This window comes from Chiloscyllium plagiosum, unplaced genomic scaffold, assembly GCF_037043375.1.
Source record: "Chiloscyllium plagiosum isolate Xiang-an unplaced genomic scaffold, Cpla_swu_hap1 HiC_scaffold_3, whole genome shotgun sequence".
Lineage (NCBI taxonomy): Eukaryota > Metazoa > Chordata > Chondrichthyes > Orectolobiformes > Hemiscylliidae > Chiloscyllium > Chiloscyllium plagiosum.
This window is the reverse complement of record NW_028270141.1, coordinates 47,405,729-47,419,192: the sequence shown is the minus strand read 5'-3', so window position 1 is coordinate 47,419,192 and position 13,464 is coordinate 47,405,729. Positions and strand designations below refer to the sequence as shown.

Genomic DNA, 13,464 nt, shown 5'->3' with positions numbered 1-13,464 from the left:
AAAGGCTTTGAGGTGACAAATGCAAAGGAAATAATTCCTCTTTGAGTGATTATCTGATTTGAAATTATCGTAGAAAATGCTGGAAATACTCAGGAGGTCAAAGTTAAAAGCAATGTTGTTTTAAACACACTTTCTGGCAAGACCATCACTGTTTTCACAATAATGTAAAAATAAAATCAGTCCTTCTCCTGTCAAAGAACAGACCATCATGTACCAGAGACATTCACAAATTCCTGTTAGAATCTGTGACTGTTTTTCTGCCTATGTAGTACACTTTACCAAACTGCGGCCTTTAAACATCTACTGACACCACTCAGTCCCACAATTATTTAGGGTGACCCATTCTTTGAAGTCTTTGCTACAAATACCCAATTCTTGTTCACAGTAACTCCATTGTTTTGAAGAATTAGTTGTAGTTTTGTTTAGGTCAATGTGTTGTGGATGACAGACTCATTTGATGTTCGACATGTCAGTCATGCTGTGGTAAATTTGGGTCTGTCCCTTTAAGGGAAGGGACGAAAAATAAAAGACACTGGGAAATATCAAGCAGTTGGCTTCGGGCAAAGGTGTTGCCAGTGTATGTGCTGCCAAGTTTGAGCAAATTGGTCTAGATATTGTACAGGCAAAATGAAACTTAACGTGTTCAGCCTTGTTGTATGCAGCTGGAAGAAGGTGTGGACTTTAGATCCCACTCCAGAATGGCACTCAGAGTGCTGCACTGTTTAACTGAGATGTTAAGCAAAGGTTCACTCCTCTCTTCTAGGTGATAGAACAGTACAGGCTGTTCAGCCCTCAATGCTGTGCTGGCCTTTTATCCTACTCTGAGATCAGTCTAACCTACATACCCTTCATTTTACTACCATAAATGTGCCTATCCAAGAGTTGCTTAAATGTCCCTAATGTATCTGACTCTACTACGACCGCTGGTAGTGCATTTCACGCATCCATCACTCTGTGTAAAGAACTGGCTTCTGACATCTCCCCTAAACCTTCTTCCCATCACCTTAAAACTATGCCCCCTTATGATAGACATTTCTGTCCTGGGAAAAAAGTCTCTGACTGTTTAGTCTATCTGTGTCTCTCATCATCTTGTACACCTCTATCAAGTCACCTCTCCTTCTTTGCTCCAGTGAGAAAAGCATAACTCCGTCAATCTTTCTTCATAAGACATTCCCTCCAGTCCAGGCAGCATCCTGGTAAATTCCCTCTGCACCCTTTCTAAAGCTTCCACATCCTTCCGATAATGAGGCGACCAGAACTGAACATAATATTCCAAGTGTGGTCTAACCAGGACTCTATAGAGCTGCAGCATAACCTTGCAGCTGTTAAATGCAATCCCCAGCGAATGAAAGTCAACACACCATACACCTTCTTAACAACCCTACCAACTTGGGTGGCAACTTTGAGGGATCTATGGATGCAGACCCCAAGATTCCTCTGTTCCTCCACACTGCCAAGAATCCTGTCTTTAACCTTGTAATCTGCATTCAAATTCAACCTTCCAAAATGAATCACTTCACACTTTTCCAGATTGAATTCCATCTGCTAGCTATGAGCCCAGTTCTGCATATGTTCTTACTATATGTTCTATTCCTTGAGCTGAAAATGTGTTGCTGGAAAAGGGCAGCATCCAAGGAGCAGGAGAATCAACGTTTCAGGCATGAACCCTCCTTGCAGCTCCACCTTGGATACTGCCTGACCTGCTGCGCTTTTCCAGCAACACATTTTCAGCTCTGATCTCCAGCATCTGCAGTCCTCACTATCTCCGAGAAGGTTCTATTCCTTAACCCTATCTCATCATTCAACAAGATCATGGCTTATCTGCCCCAGGCCTCAACTCCTCTTTTGTGTCAGCTCAATGTAGCCATCAACTTGTCAATTTGTAAAAAAAAACCAGCAAGCTCTCTAAATATTCCAGTGATCTAGCTTCCATAATTCTCCAGAGTAGAGAATTTCAATATTAACTACATTCCGGGAGAAGAAGTTCCTTCACTTTGCAGTAATAAGTGAGTGCTCCATTATTCTGTAACTGTGTCCCCTAGTTCAAGATTTCTGTACTAGTAGGACTACCTTCTCAGTACATTTTAATAGTTGACCTAAATTGTAAGGAATAAAAGTTGAACATATTCACGAACATCTAAATAAGTCACCCCCTTCATCCCAGAAATCAGCTTCGTCTTTAGGATCTTTTCCTAAACACAGAGACCAAAACTGTACACCAAGTACCCCAAGTGCAGCCACACCAGTGCCCTCTATAGTTAGAATGAGACTTGCCTATTTGTTATCCTCAAATCCCCAAGCATTAAAGGCCAACATCCATTTGCCACCTTGATCACTTGCTGCACCTCTGTGCCATATCACACTGCTCTACGTACATGAACATTGATGCATTTTAATTAGATGTAACCTGATACTGCTACCTGACCACCATTGCGTCTATTTTTCAATTCTTTTGGATGATGGAAACCTTTCGAGGAGATCCATGACCATAACTATAAAGGCACTTACCCTCTAATACGCAAACCACTGTCCCAGTGAACAAACCGTCCCGCTTACCCTTAAGTTGCCCAGTTAACAGGATCCATCACATCAGCTACGAATGTATTCCAGAAGTATTGAACTACTCAATTATGACAAAGTAACTTGCATTTATAGTTGCCCTTAATGTAATAAAATGTCCCCAGGTTCTTTACTGGACCTATCATGGACAAAATCTATGTTACCTTTAATAATCATGGTCAATACTTTATTTTAGGTCAAAGAAAAATGCTCATCTTAGAGGAAGAGGTGCTGGATGTCTTAAAATGCATAAAGATGGATAAATCCCAAGGACTTGATCAAGTGTATCCTAGAACTCTGTTGGAAGCCAGGGAACTGATTGCTGGGCCCCTTGCTGATATATTTGTATCATCGATAGCCATATGTGAGGTGCCAGAAGACTGGAGGTTGGGTAACATGGTGCCACTATTTACGAAAAGTGGTAAGGACAAGCCAGGGAGCTACGGAGCGAAGAGCCTGATGTCTGTGCTGGGCAAGTTGTTGGAGGGAATCCTGAGAGTCTGGATTTACATGTACAGGTATTTGGAAAGGCAGGAATGATTCTGGATAGTCAACATGGCTTTACGTTGGAAATTGTATCACTCTGACTTGATTGAGCTGTTTGAACAAGTTACGAAGAGGATTGATAAGGGCAGAGCAGAGGATGTGATCTACATGGATTTCAGTAAAGCTTTTGACAAGATTCCTGGTAGACTGGTTAGGAAGGTTAGATCACATAGAAAACAGGGTAGGTAGGAGACAGAGGGTGGTGGTGAAGGTTTGATTTTCAGATTGGTGGCCTTGACGCAGTGTGCCACAAGGATCAGTGCTGGTCCACTGCTTTTTGTCATTTTATATAAATGATTTGGATGTGAACATGAGAGGTGTGGTTAATAAGTTAACAAATGATGCTAAAGGTGGAGGTTAGGTGGACAGTAAAGAAGGTTACCTCCAAGTACAAAGTGCCCTGATCAGATGGGCTGATGGGCCAAGGAGTGGCAGATGGAGTTTAATTTAGATAAATGTGAGGTGTTGCATTTTGGAAAGGCAAATCTGGGCAGGACTTATACACTTAATAGTAAGGGCCTGAGAAGTGTTGTTAAACAGAGACGTTGCAGTGCAGGTTCATAGTTCCTTGAAAGTGGAGTCCCTTGTAGACAGGACAATAAATAAGGCTCTGGATATGCTTGCTTTTATTGATAGTGCATTGAGTATAGGAGTTGGGAGGTCATGTTGTGGCTGTACAGGATTTTGGTTTGGCCACTTTTCGAATACTGCATGCAATTTTGAAACTTGAAAAGATTCAAGATGTTGCCAGGGTTGGAGGATTTGAGCTATAGGGCGAGGCTGAATAGGCTGGGACTATTTTCCCAGGAGCATTGGAGGCTGAGGGGTGATGTTATAGAGTTTTATGAATCATAAGGGACATTGATAGAATAAATAACCAGGTTGGGGGAGTCCAAAACTAGAGGACATAGGTTTAAGATGAGAGGGGAAAAATTTAAAAGGGACCTGAGGGGCAACGATTTAATGTAGAGGATAGTGCGTGTATGGAATGAGCTGTTAGAAGAAGTGGCGGAGGCTGGTACAATTTAGAAAATTTAAAAGGCAGCTGAATGGGTATATGAATAGGAAGGGTTTAAAGGGATGTGGGCCAAATGCTGACAAATGGAAGTAGACTAATTTAGGATATCTGGTCAGCATGGATGGGTTGGACTGAAGGGTCTGTTTCCATGCTGTACAGCTCTGACTCTGGGATGTGTCCTTTTATTTAAACCATTTGACTTTGGTTGCCAGATTTAATTCAGCAGTAAACTTCTGTGAATTTAACACACAGCTTATTTATTGTCATACCACTTACTCAAGTGTAAAACTGCAAAGTCTCTCATTCCTTGCAACCAATATATTCACTCAGACCATGATTGGTTACAGGTAAAAATTAGTATATCCTGTTATAAACTATGGTTAATTCAGCATCTGTTTTATGATCTTCATTTTCTGCACAGAAGTTGATGTTTCAAAATTGAAGTGAGGGCCCTGTAAAAAGGATTACCAGTACGCTGTGAGGTTTCCTGCAGTCAAATTTCTAGGAGGTTGGTTCTCAGGCAAACTTTCACTGGAATGGCATAGGGAGGGAGTCATCTCTGTTAGGATCACCAGCTTCCAAGGTATTGTTGTAATTACCTGTAACCAAGTGTTGAGGAAGAGTCAACAGACCCAAAAGGTTAACTCTGATCTCTCTTCACAGATGTTGCCAGACCTGCTGAGCTTTTCCAGCAACTTCTGTTCTTGTTGTAATTACCTTGTTTGCTTGGATCACTTATAGCTCATATGCTGGCTTTCTGGGAGAACTGAGAATAAATGTGAGGTGATGCACTTGGGCAGGGCAGACGTGGCAAGGGAATATATGAAGAACAAAGAGGATCAGATAAATGTTGATGTGCATGTACACTGGTTCTTTAATGTATCAGGATCGGTGAACAAAGTGATCAAGAAGTCATATGGTATTCTTGCTTTACTGATCGAGACATAGAACTTAAAAGCATAAAGGCTATACCAAAACTGTATAAAGCATTGGTTCGGCTACAACTAAAGTATTGTGTGCAATTTGAGAATCAATATTATACGAGGGTTGTGATATCACGAGAGAGAGTGCAGAGGAGATTTACCAAGATGTTGCCTAGGCTGGAGAGTTTTAGTTATGAAGGTGCTGAAAATGTGTTGCTGGAAAAGCGTAGCAGGTCAGGCAGCATCCAGGGAACAGGAGAATCGACGTTTCGGGCATAAGCCCTTCTTCAGGAAACCTTTAGTTAGGAAGGTAGTCAGACTGGATTTGTTTTCCTTAGAGCACATGAGATTGAGATGAATAAAATTGAGGGACATAGACAGAGTAGACCGGAAGAGATTTTTCTCCTTGGTAGAGAGGTCAATGACTGCAAGCATAGATTTAAGCTAAGAGGCAGAATGTTTAGAGGAGATGGAGGAAAAAGCTTTTCATGCAGAGGAAGGTGGGAATTTGGAACTCACCGCGTGTAAGGGTGATTAAAGGCAGAAAACCTCAAAACATTTAATAAGTATTTCGGTGTGCACTTGTGATGCTAAGGCATACAAGGTTATGGGCTAAGTGCTGGCAAAGGGATTAGAATAGTTCAGTGGTTGTTTTTGATGGGTACTGATGTGATGGGCTGAAGGGCCTTTTTCTGTGCTTTAGATCTGACAGTAAACAACTTGCAGCTAATTTTCAAAACAGACAACTTGGCTCCCTCATCATGTGACATTTTACATACTTAAAGTCTGTATCCAAATAAAGAAAGGTGCCATTATCTTCTGTATTGTAGTTTAACACCTTGAGGGCTAGAGACTGTCAGTATGTTTGTTTCTTTTGAATGATCCATTCAATCTGATGACAATATCTTTTATTGATTTGTTTGTAGGGCAGTGCTTTGATTTACATCAGTATTTCTTTTGTTCATTTGAGACAGGAGATTGCTTTTCACAAAAGAAGTCAGGTGACCCATGGACAGCCATCTAGCCCAATTTTTTCTCTCTAGTTTTAAATATTTTAATGTATACTTAGACATGACAGAGGCTTTATGAAGCCAAGGGGACATTGTGAGACAAAACCAAGAGCTCAGTTTTGAGGACTAACTTAAAGCAAGAGAATGAGTTAAAGAAATGAACTTTTAGAAAAGCCTAGTCTGCTGAAAGAACAAATGTCAATGATGGACTGATGGGATAAGATGACGCTGAAGAGGCCAGAATTCAAGCAGAGTGCTGAACTTGATGTTTGGTGGAGCTGGAGGAGGTTAAAGACATAAAATGGATAGGCGATTTATAAACTAGGATGAGAATTTTAAAATTACAGCATTGCTGAACCAGCAGCCAATATCGGAGAGTAAATCCATGGGTGATTAATGAATGTGACGTAGAAACATAGAAAGCAGGAGCAGAAGTAGGCCATTCGGCCCTTTGAGTCTGTACCACTATTCAATATGATCATGGCTGATCATGCATTCTGCGTATCCCATTCCCGCTTTCTCTCCACATTCCTTTCACTGCAAGGCCACATCCAGCTCCCTCTTCTCAAACAGGGGCAACATCATCAGAGTCTTTCCTGATCCATTGGTCTGCTCCCTCATTAGAGAGAGAAAGAGGGGGAGAGGGAGAGAGATGATTGTTCGTGGCTTTACCTGACCGTCACAGGCCAGGGGAGAGGTTGAGAAAGCAAATGGTGACCTCAGCCTGTGTGGGAATTGAACCCACGCTGTTGGTGTCACTCACCAGCCATCCAGCTCACTGAACCAACCTACTTGATGTGAACTTGGACAAAACCCAACTATTTTTCTGAAACAAAAACCGAAATTGCTGGCAAAACTCAGCTTCTGTGTGTAGAAATCAGAGTTAATGTTTGAGTCTGATGGCTCTTCATCTAGACTGATAGCAGCAAGAAAAAAGTTGTATTGATGTTGAGGTGGGGAAGGGGTGGTGGAGATGAGCAGGTAGGTGGAGATGGAGTCCAGAGAGAGAGCGAGAGGGAAAAAGAGATAAAAGGGGTCAGCAGACCAGGGAATTATTGATAGTAGACCAGGACAGAAGAGAGGCTGAACAAGTGACCATGAATGTCAGACTAGGAGGGAATGAGTAGGCTATGCTGAAAGCAATCCATGCTATAGATTTTTCTGGGTGATCCTCAGTGTTGAATTGGACAAGGACATTAAGTTTTATTATCCCATCTATAAACTCCATTGAAATCTGACTGATAGGTCATACTTGGGGCGCAGCGTGATTTATAAGGAACTTGGTTCTGCGGGAAGACAGAAAGCTTAAGATTGCTCCCCCCTAGGGGAGATTTAAGAGTTGTCCAAAATTGCAAATAAGTTTAGATGGTGTAAATGGGAATGACTGTTAAAATGATTGGCAGCAGAACAAGGTCTTTTTATGTGAAAAATTGGTTTAATTATAATGCCTTGCCTGAAAGTATGGTAGAAGCAGATTCAACAATAACTTTCAAAAGGAAATTAGATCTGCCTTGGAAGGAACAAATGTGTGGGGACCATGTGCTGAGGCAGGGAGAAGGAATGATTGTCAAACTAATTGGATAGTGTTTTCAAAGAGCCTATACAAACATGATGGACTGAGTGGCCCATTTTTATGCTGTTTGGTTATGTACTAAAAAGCATGAATGATCCTAACTCCTTTTCTTCACAGCCTCTGGATTTTGAACGCAGTCTGCAGACAGAATATTGTTCTTGATCAATGCGTAATATACTTTAAAAAGCCACTGACTGAAGAGTTTTTAGGAATTTTTTTTTTTGTTAGGTTTGTTTGCAACAGCAACTGAGAAAATGCTTCTTAGTTCCCAGTTATGAGACTGAATATTTCCCTTATCCAGACTCCTCCGTATTAACTCTGAGGAAAGATGTTTCGGAAGGTAAATTGTGAGCTTCACCTTTAATCTATTTCTCCCTTCTTCTTTCAGATGAACGGGACAAAGTCCAGAAAAAGACCTTCACAAAATGGATCAACAAACACCTCATTAAGGTCAGTGAGGTTTCCATGGGCACTTTCTACGTCTGTCTCTACAGTTTTCTTTTAAACACCTTTTGTCTGATTATTACCATATAACTCAAACACCAGCGCCATGGCACTTAATGTATTTCCTCTCCTAGTCTTTACGAACAATGTAACAAATTTATAATTTGTTATATCCTCCTTTACTCACAGGAATTATTTTAAAGTAGTATTCCTCAATAATAGTTTCCCTAAACATTTGTGTTTAAAATACCTCATGAACATTAGGAAGAGACTATAAAGTTTGCATCGTGCACGGAAAGCTAAAATACCTGTGGTGAAAGTAGGTGCTCTCTTGTTTATTCATGGAACAATCCGCTGCTTTCATTGCATTGAATCTAGGGCTCATTGTCCTCCGTTATTCCTATACACGGATTTTGGGCTGCTTATGGAATCTGCCTTTTCTGTGCTGCAGCAGTTGAGGTTAATTGGTACCACTGTGAAATGTGGAGCCATGATTGGAATGATGTTACTACTGGTACCGGTCAGTCTCATTACTGTTTTCCTGCGAGGTCTGGATTGGATGTAGTTAATGTTTTGCAGTGGAAATCTGCTCTGAAGGTAAGAATGAATTTCTGTCATTGCTGAGAGGAACATCTGAGTGGAAGGACTACAATTTGCTAGTAGGTATCGGAGTACTTTTCGAGGCTGAACATTTTGGCCAAGGGAGTTTGTAGATAGCAATTTACTTATAATGTAAGTGCAGTGACCCCACTTAAAAGGGATTGAGTGTTTACAGATGGTTCAAAAATGGTTACAAGATTCATACTAAAATGGAAGGTATCAGGAAGAAAGTCTACCTCTCAAACCTGTGACCTCCAGGATGTGGAAGTTCTCCACCAAAACACACACCATCTGACTTGAGAACTGCAGGAATTGACTGTATTACCATGTCGCCCCTTTTTGGAAAGAGAAATATAAGCCCTCAATTGAGATAACCACATTCATGAAGAATCTCTGTCTTGTGGATTGGTCTCCTGCTGAAAGGTATGTTGGTAAGTGCAAGAGGAAATCCCTTTGCAACTTTACCCGTTCTCCAGACTCTACTGCCCTCCATTTCTCCATAACTTCCTCCACATGCTGCAACCCTCCCTGTATCTGTAACCTCCTCCAAACTGTCTAACTCTCTCTCTCTGTAATCTCCTTTAAGACCCACAACCCTCCCACTCTCTAACTTCAAACAATCCTTTCTCGGTCTGTAGAGCCCATCCTCAGTTCGTGTCCCTCTCTTTCTCCTCTCTTTTTTTCTTTCTGCTGCAGACCATGAAGCATTGCCACTGTTGCCCCACCCCCTTTATCCATTGCAGCCTATTGTGTAGAAGGATCACTTGCTGCTGTGCCCTCTTTGTGGATGCAGCAACTCTCCCCGACTGATCCAAGGACTCACCCTAACCTCCAAACGCACCCTGCCCATATTTGCACAGTCTCTGTCATGCAGAGGCTAATCTTAAACATCTTAACTGCAAGTTGATGGCTGGCCTTTCAAATGAAATGACTGGGCATTTCTTCTTGCAACTGAATGCATCTTTTTTTTGAGTAGGCGACAAGCAAATGTGTTGAGTGCACTTAGACGATCTAAGTTTAGGATTTGAGTGTGAACCACAACAGCTGTCAAGATTGGTAAATTTCCATGGTCTGCCCACACAAATGTACTTCCCTGCACAGGGCATCATTGGGAGCTGTATCAGAAAGGCTGCCCACCCAGTGGGATCTCTGATTACAGCAGCACCGCAAAGCCAACGTCTTTCGTCCACTGTCATTATTTTTAAACTGGCGGTCTTTTTAATTGTGGTTAGAGTAGAATGAGAACCTTGATTGATTTAGTTGTGGCAGATGTTTTTTCGTTCCAAGCAGAGTGAGGGGAGTTTTGCTTTCAATCTGCTCGACATAGACCAGAAATCATAGCTCAGGAGTGGAATAAAGGCAGACAATGTAGAGTGAGCATTGAGTGTAAATGGTATTTTGGGTCAAACTTTGGACACTTGCTGTTGCTTTCATGATTTGATGTGTGCTGAGTGGGCTTCTTTCTGATAATGGGCTTGTTTATCCTAGCATTCTGCTTGTTATAATTGGGACTGGACAGAGTGCAATGAAATCTTGTGGAGTAATTTTGTCTTGTGCTCATGCCTTCAGTTAAATCAGCAATTGTGCAGTTAAAGAAAGACCTCTTACTGAAAGCTTTGAGTGGAAAATCTTTACCTTTATTGGCTGTGACTGAACCAGTGTGTTTGTTATGTACTCATTAATTGTGTGCTGTCCATGTGCAGCTTTGCTTGCTTGGAGCTCGTATAAGAAGCTCTGTCATTTGTAGTGATTGTAATGCAGTCAGCTAGGTGGATATCTCAGAATCTGAGTTCCCTGATTGTGCCTGTTAACCTGGTCCAATCGGAGAGACCTGGCTGACAGAGATAAACAGGAGTATCAGGGTCTCTGTTCACTCTCAGAGCCAGCTCCATGCTAGCTGGATCAGTGTCATGTACTATTCACTTGTAAACAAAGGTTGACTTGGTGGCAGGATACTGGTCTTTGTGGAGTTATTTCAGCATTATGGTCAGGGGACCTTATCAGCTCACTGCGTCTGCTCATCACTTGGTATATGCTTTCAATGGATCTTTGCTGGAAATGAAAATCACTGAAATCCTTTTAGACATTAAATTACACTATTTAAAGTGTACAACTGGTGAGAAATTTCTACTTTTGCTTCAAGGTGGTCATTTTGGAATGTGACATTGTGTGCTTTAGATATGAAGCACATAACAACTTGTATTTATCCAACAGTGGTGGTAGCAAACAGAATTTGGCATTCAGCCATATTAGGACTTTGAGGATAGGTAACCTGATCAGAGTTTTCAGGAGTGTCCTAAGGAGGAAAATTAAGTCAGTTGTGTTACCTTATAAGATATAGGAACAGATTTAGACCACTCAGCCCATTGAGTTTGCTCTGCCATACTCCCCTTTCATGCCTTTTCCCTGTTACCTTTGATTTTCTTTATTAATTCAAAATCTATCTCAGCCTTGAGGATAATTAATAACCCAGCCTTTGTTGCCCTTTAAAATAAAGAATTTCGTGGATTCACTATCTTCAAAGAAGAAACTCCTGTTCCTCTCTGCCTTAAATTGGCCAGCCCTTGTTCTGAGTTTATGCTGTCTGGCCCTAGATTCTCTCTCACAGAGGGAAACAAACTCTCCACATTTATCTCATCAAGGACCCTAAGAATCTTGTATGTTTCAATAAGCTTGTCTCTGATTCTTCTAAATTCCTTGACTGCAGGCCCAATCTACTCTACCTCTCCTTAAAAGACAACCTCTCCACACCCAGGATCAACAGTGAACCTTCTCTGGACTGCTTCCAGTACCAGTATTCTTTGGATAAGGGGCCCAGACCTGTTCAGTGTTCTTGCTGTGGTCTGACTAATGCCTTGTATGGTTATAGTGAGACTTCCCAATTTTTATGCTCCATTCTCTTTGAAATAAAGGCCAACAGTGCATTTACCTTCCTTATTACCTGCTGAACTTGCAAGCTACATTTTTGTACAAGGACTCCGAAATCCCTCTGTGCTGTAAGCTTTTGACACTATTTCTCCATCTAAATAATACTTAGACTCCTATTCTTCCTGCCACTTTTCCACCTTGTATTCTATCTGCCAAATTCTTGCCCACTCACTTGACTCATTTCTGTCTCTCTGCAGATGCTTTGAGTCATCCTCACCACTTGTCTTCCCACATATTTTTGTATCATCTGCAAACTTGGCTATACTCCAATCACTTTCCTTATCCAAGTTATTAACATATATTGTAAATAATCGAGTCTCCAACTCAAACCCCTCCAGTACTCCCTTGGTTACAGGTGTCATACTGAAAATTCTCTCCAAATCTGTCTTCTAATAGTTACTTAATTCTTTATCCATGCAAATCTATTGATGTACATTTTAAAATGCCTTCTGAAAATGCATTTTCAGAATGCATTACATCCACTGCTTCCACTTTATTCATCCTGCTTGTTATCTCCTCAAAGAACTCTAATACATTTGTAAGGAGATTGTTTCCCCTTCATGAAGTCATGCTGACTCTGCTTGATTTATATTATATATATCTTTAAATGCTCTGCTGCGTAATAAGACTCCCAACATTTTGCAAATAACATTTGACTAGTCCATAGGTGACTGACTTTTGTCTCCATCCTTTTTTGTATAAGGTTGTTATGCTGGCAGTTTTCTAATCCTCAAGGACTTTTTCATCTTCCAGATGTCATGCATTCTGGAAGTGGGCAGTGGTTAACACTGCTGCCTGACAATGCCAGGGACCCAGGTTTAATTCCACCCTCGGATGACTGTCTGTGTGGAGTTTGCACATTCCCCTTGTGTCTGCATGGGTTTCCTCTGGCTGTTCTGGTTTCCTGCCACAGTCCAAAGATGTGCAGGTTAGGTGGATTGACTATGGAAAATGTATGTTATGGGGTAGGAGGTTGGTTCTGGTGGGCTTCTCTTCAGAGGGTTGATGGGCCAACTGGCCTACTTCAATGCTGTAGGGATTCTAAGATTAACATCAGTGCACCCATCATCTCTGTAACCACTTCCTTGAATGTCCAATATTACATCTCATCAGGTCCAGGGGAATTATCAGTCATTACCCCTTTATTTGCAAGATGATTTTTCTCGAGTGATATTTATTATATTTTATTTCCTCTCTACTTTTTGCCTCCTGAATATTTTGCACTTTGCTATTAGAGTCTTCTTCGGTGAAGACTGATGTAAAGTATTTATTGTCTTCTATTCAATAAAAATTTGCTAATCTCGGGAACAAGGACTGGTAAAGCAACCATGTGGGTGATTTATTAGAAGAAAAGACAACATACACAGTGCTAGCTGGAAGACAATGTTGTGAAATAAAATCTGCAATCTCAAGTGACCGATGTTTCAGTGCATGATTACTGTATTAACTAACCGAAAAAAAGAATTATCAAGTCAGACACCATCAGCTGGGACCACAGCACTTGTCAATGTTGTACTGTGCTTTTCCTAAGAAGCAGAAAGTAGGAGCCTTCTCCAGCCTGTTCACGTTCTGCAGGCAAAAAACAGCTCCTCTGATTTTGCCACAGAGAGCTTCTGAAAATAGTGGCTTCTTTGTATTTGGCATCTACTGAGTTGATTGTGTCTGGGATTGACAATTGTTGGTGGTCGTTCATCTCCAACATGTGAAGATTCTCATCATTGTGTAAGTCATATCGCAGCAGAGAATCTTTTCATGTCTCCCAGGCTTGGGTCAACCAGATTCATTGCTTTTGGATAAAATGTTAATTTGAGCTCAATCTGATTTTGTTGCGATCGATTGAAACAAAAACAAAAATTGCTGGAA

General features: G+C 41.2%; 1 protein-coding gene across 17 annotated transcripts in view; it reads left to right on the top strand.

The window, feature by feature from the left end:
* dst (dystonin) overlaps positions 1-13,464 on the top strand; it is a 617,802-nt gene that overhangs the window by 122,731 nt on the left and 481,607 nt on the right. For all 17 annotated transcript variants that reach the window (XM_087979186.1, XM_087979173.1, XM_087979215.1 and 14 more), the window contains one exon: positions 8,018-8,079. In XM_087979186.1, the coding sequence (XP_087835312.1) occupies positions 8,018-8,079 (62 nt within the window). The remainder of the gene's footprint in view (positions 1-8,017; positions 8,080-13,464) is intronic.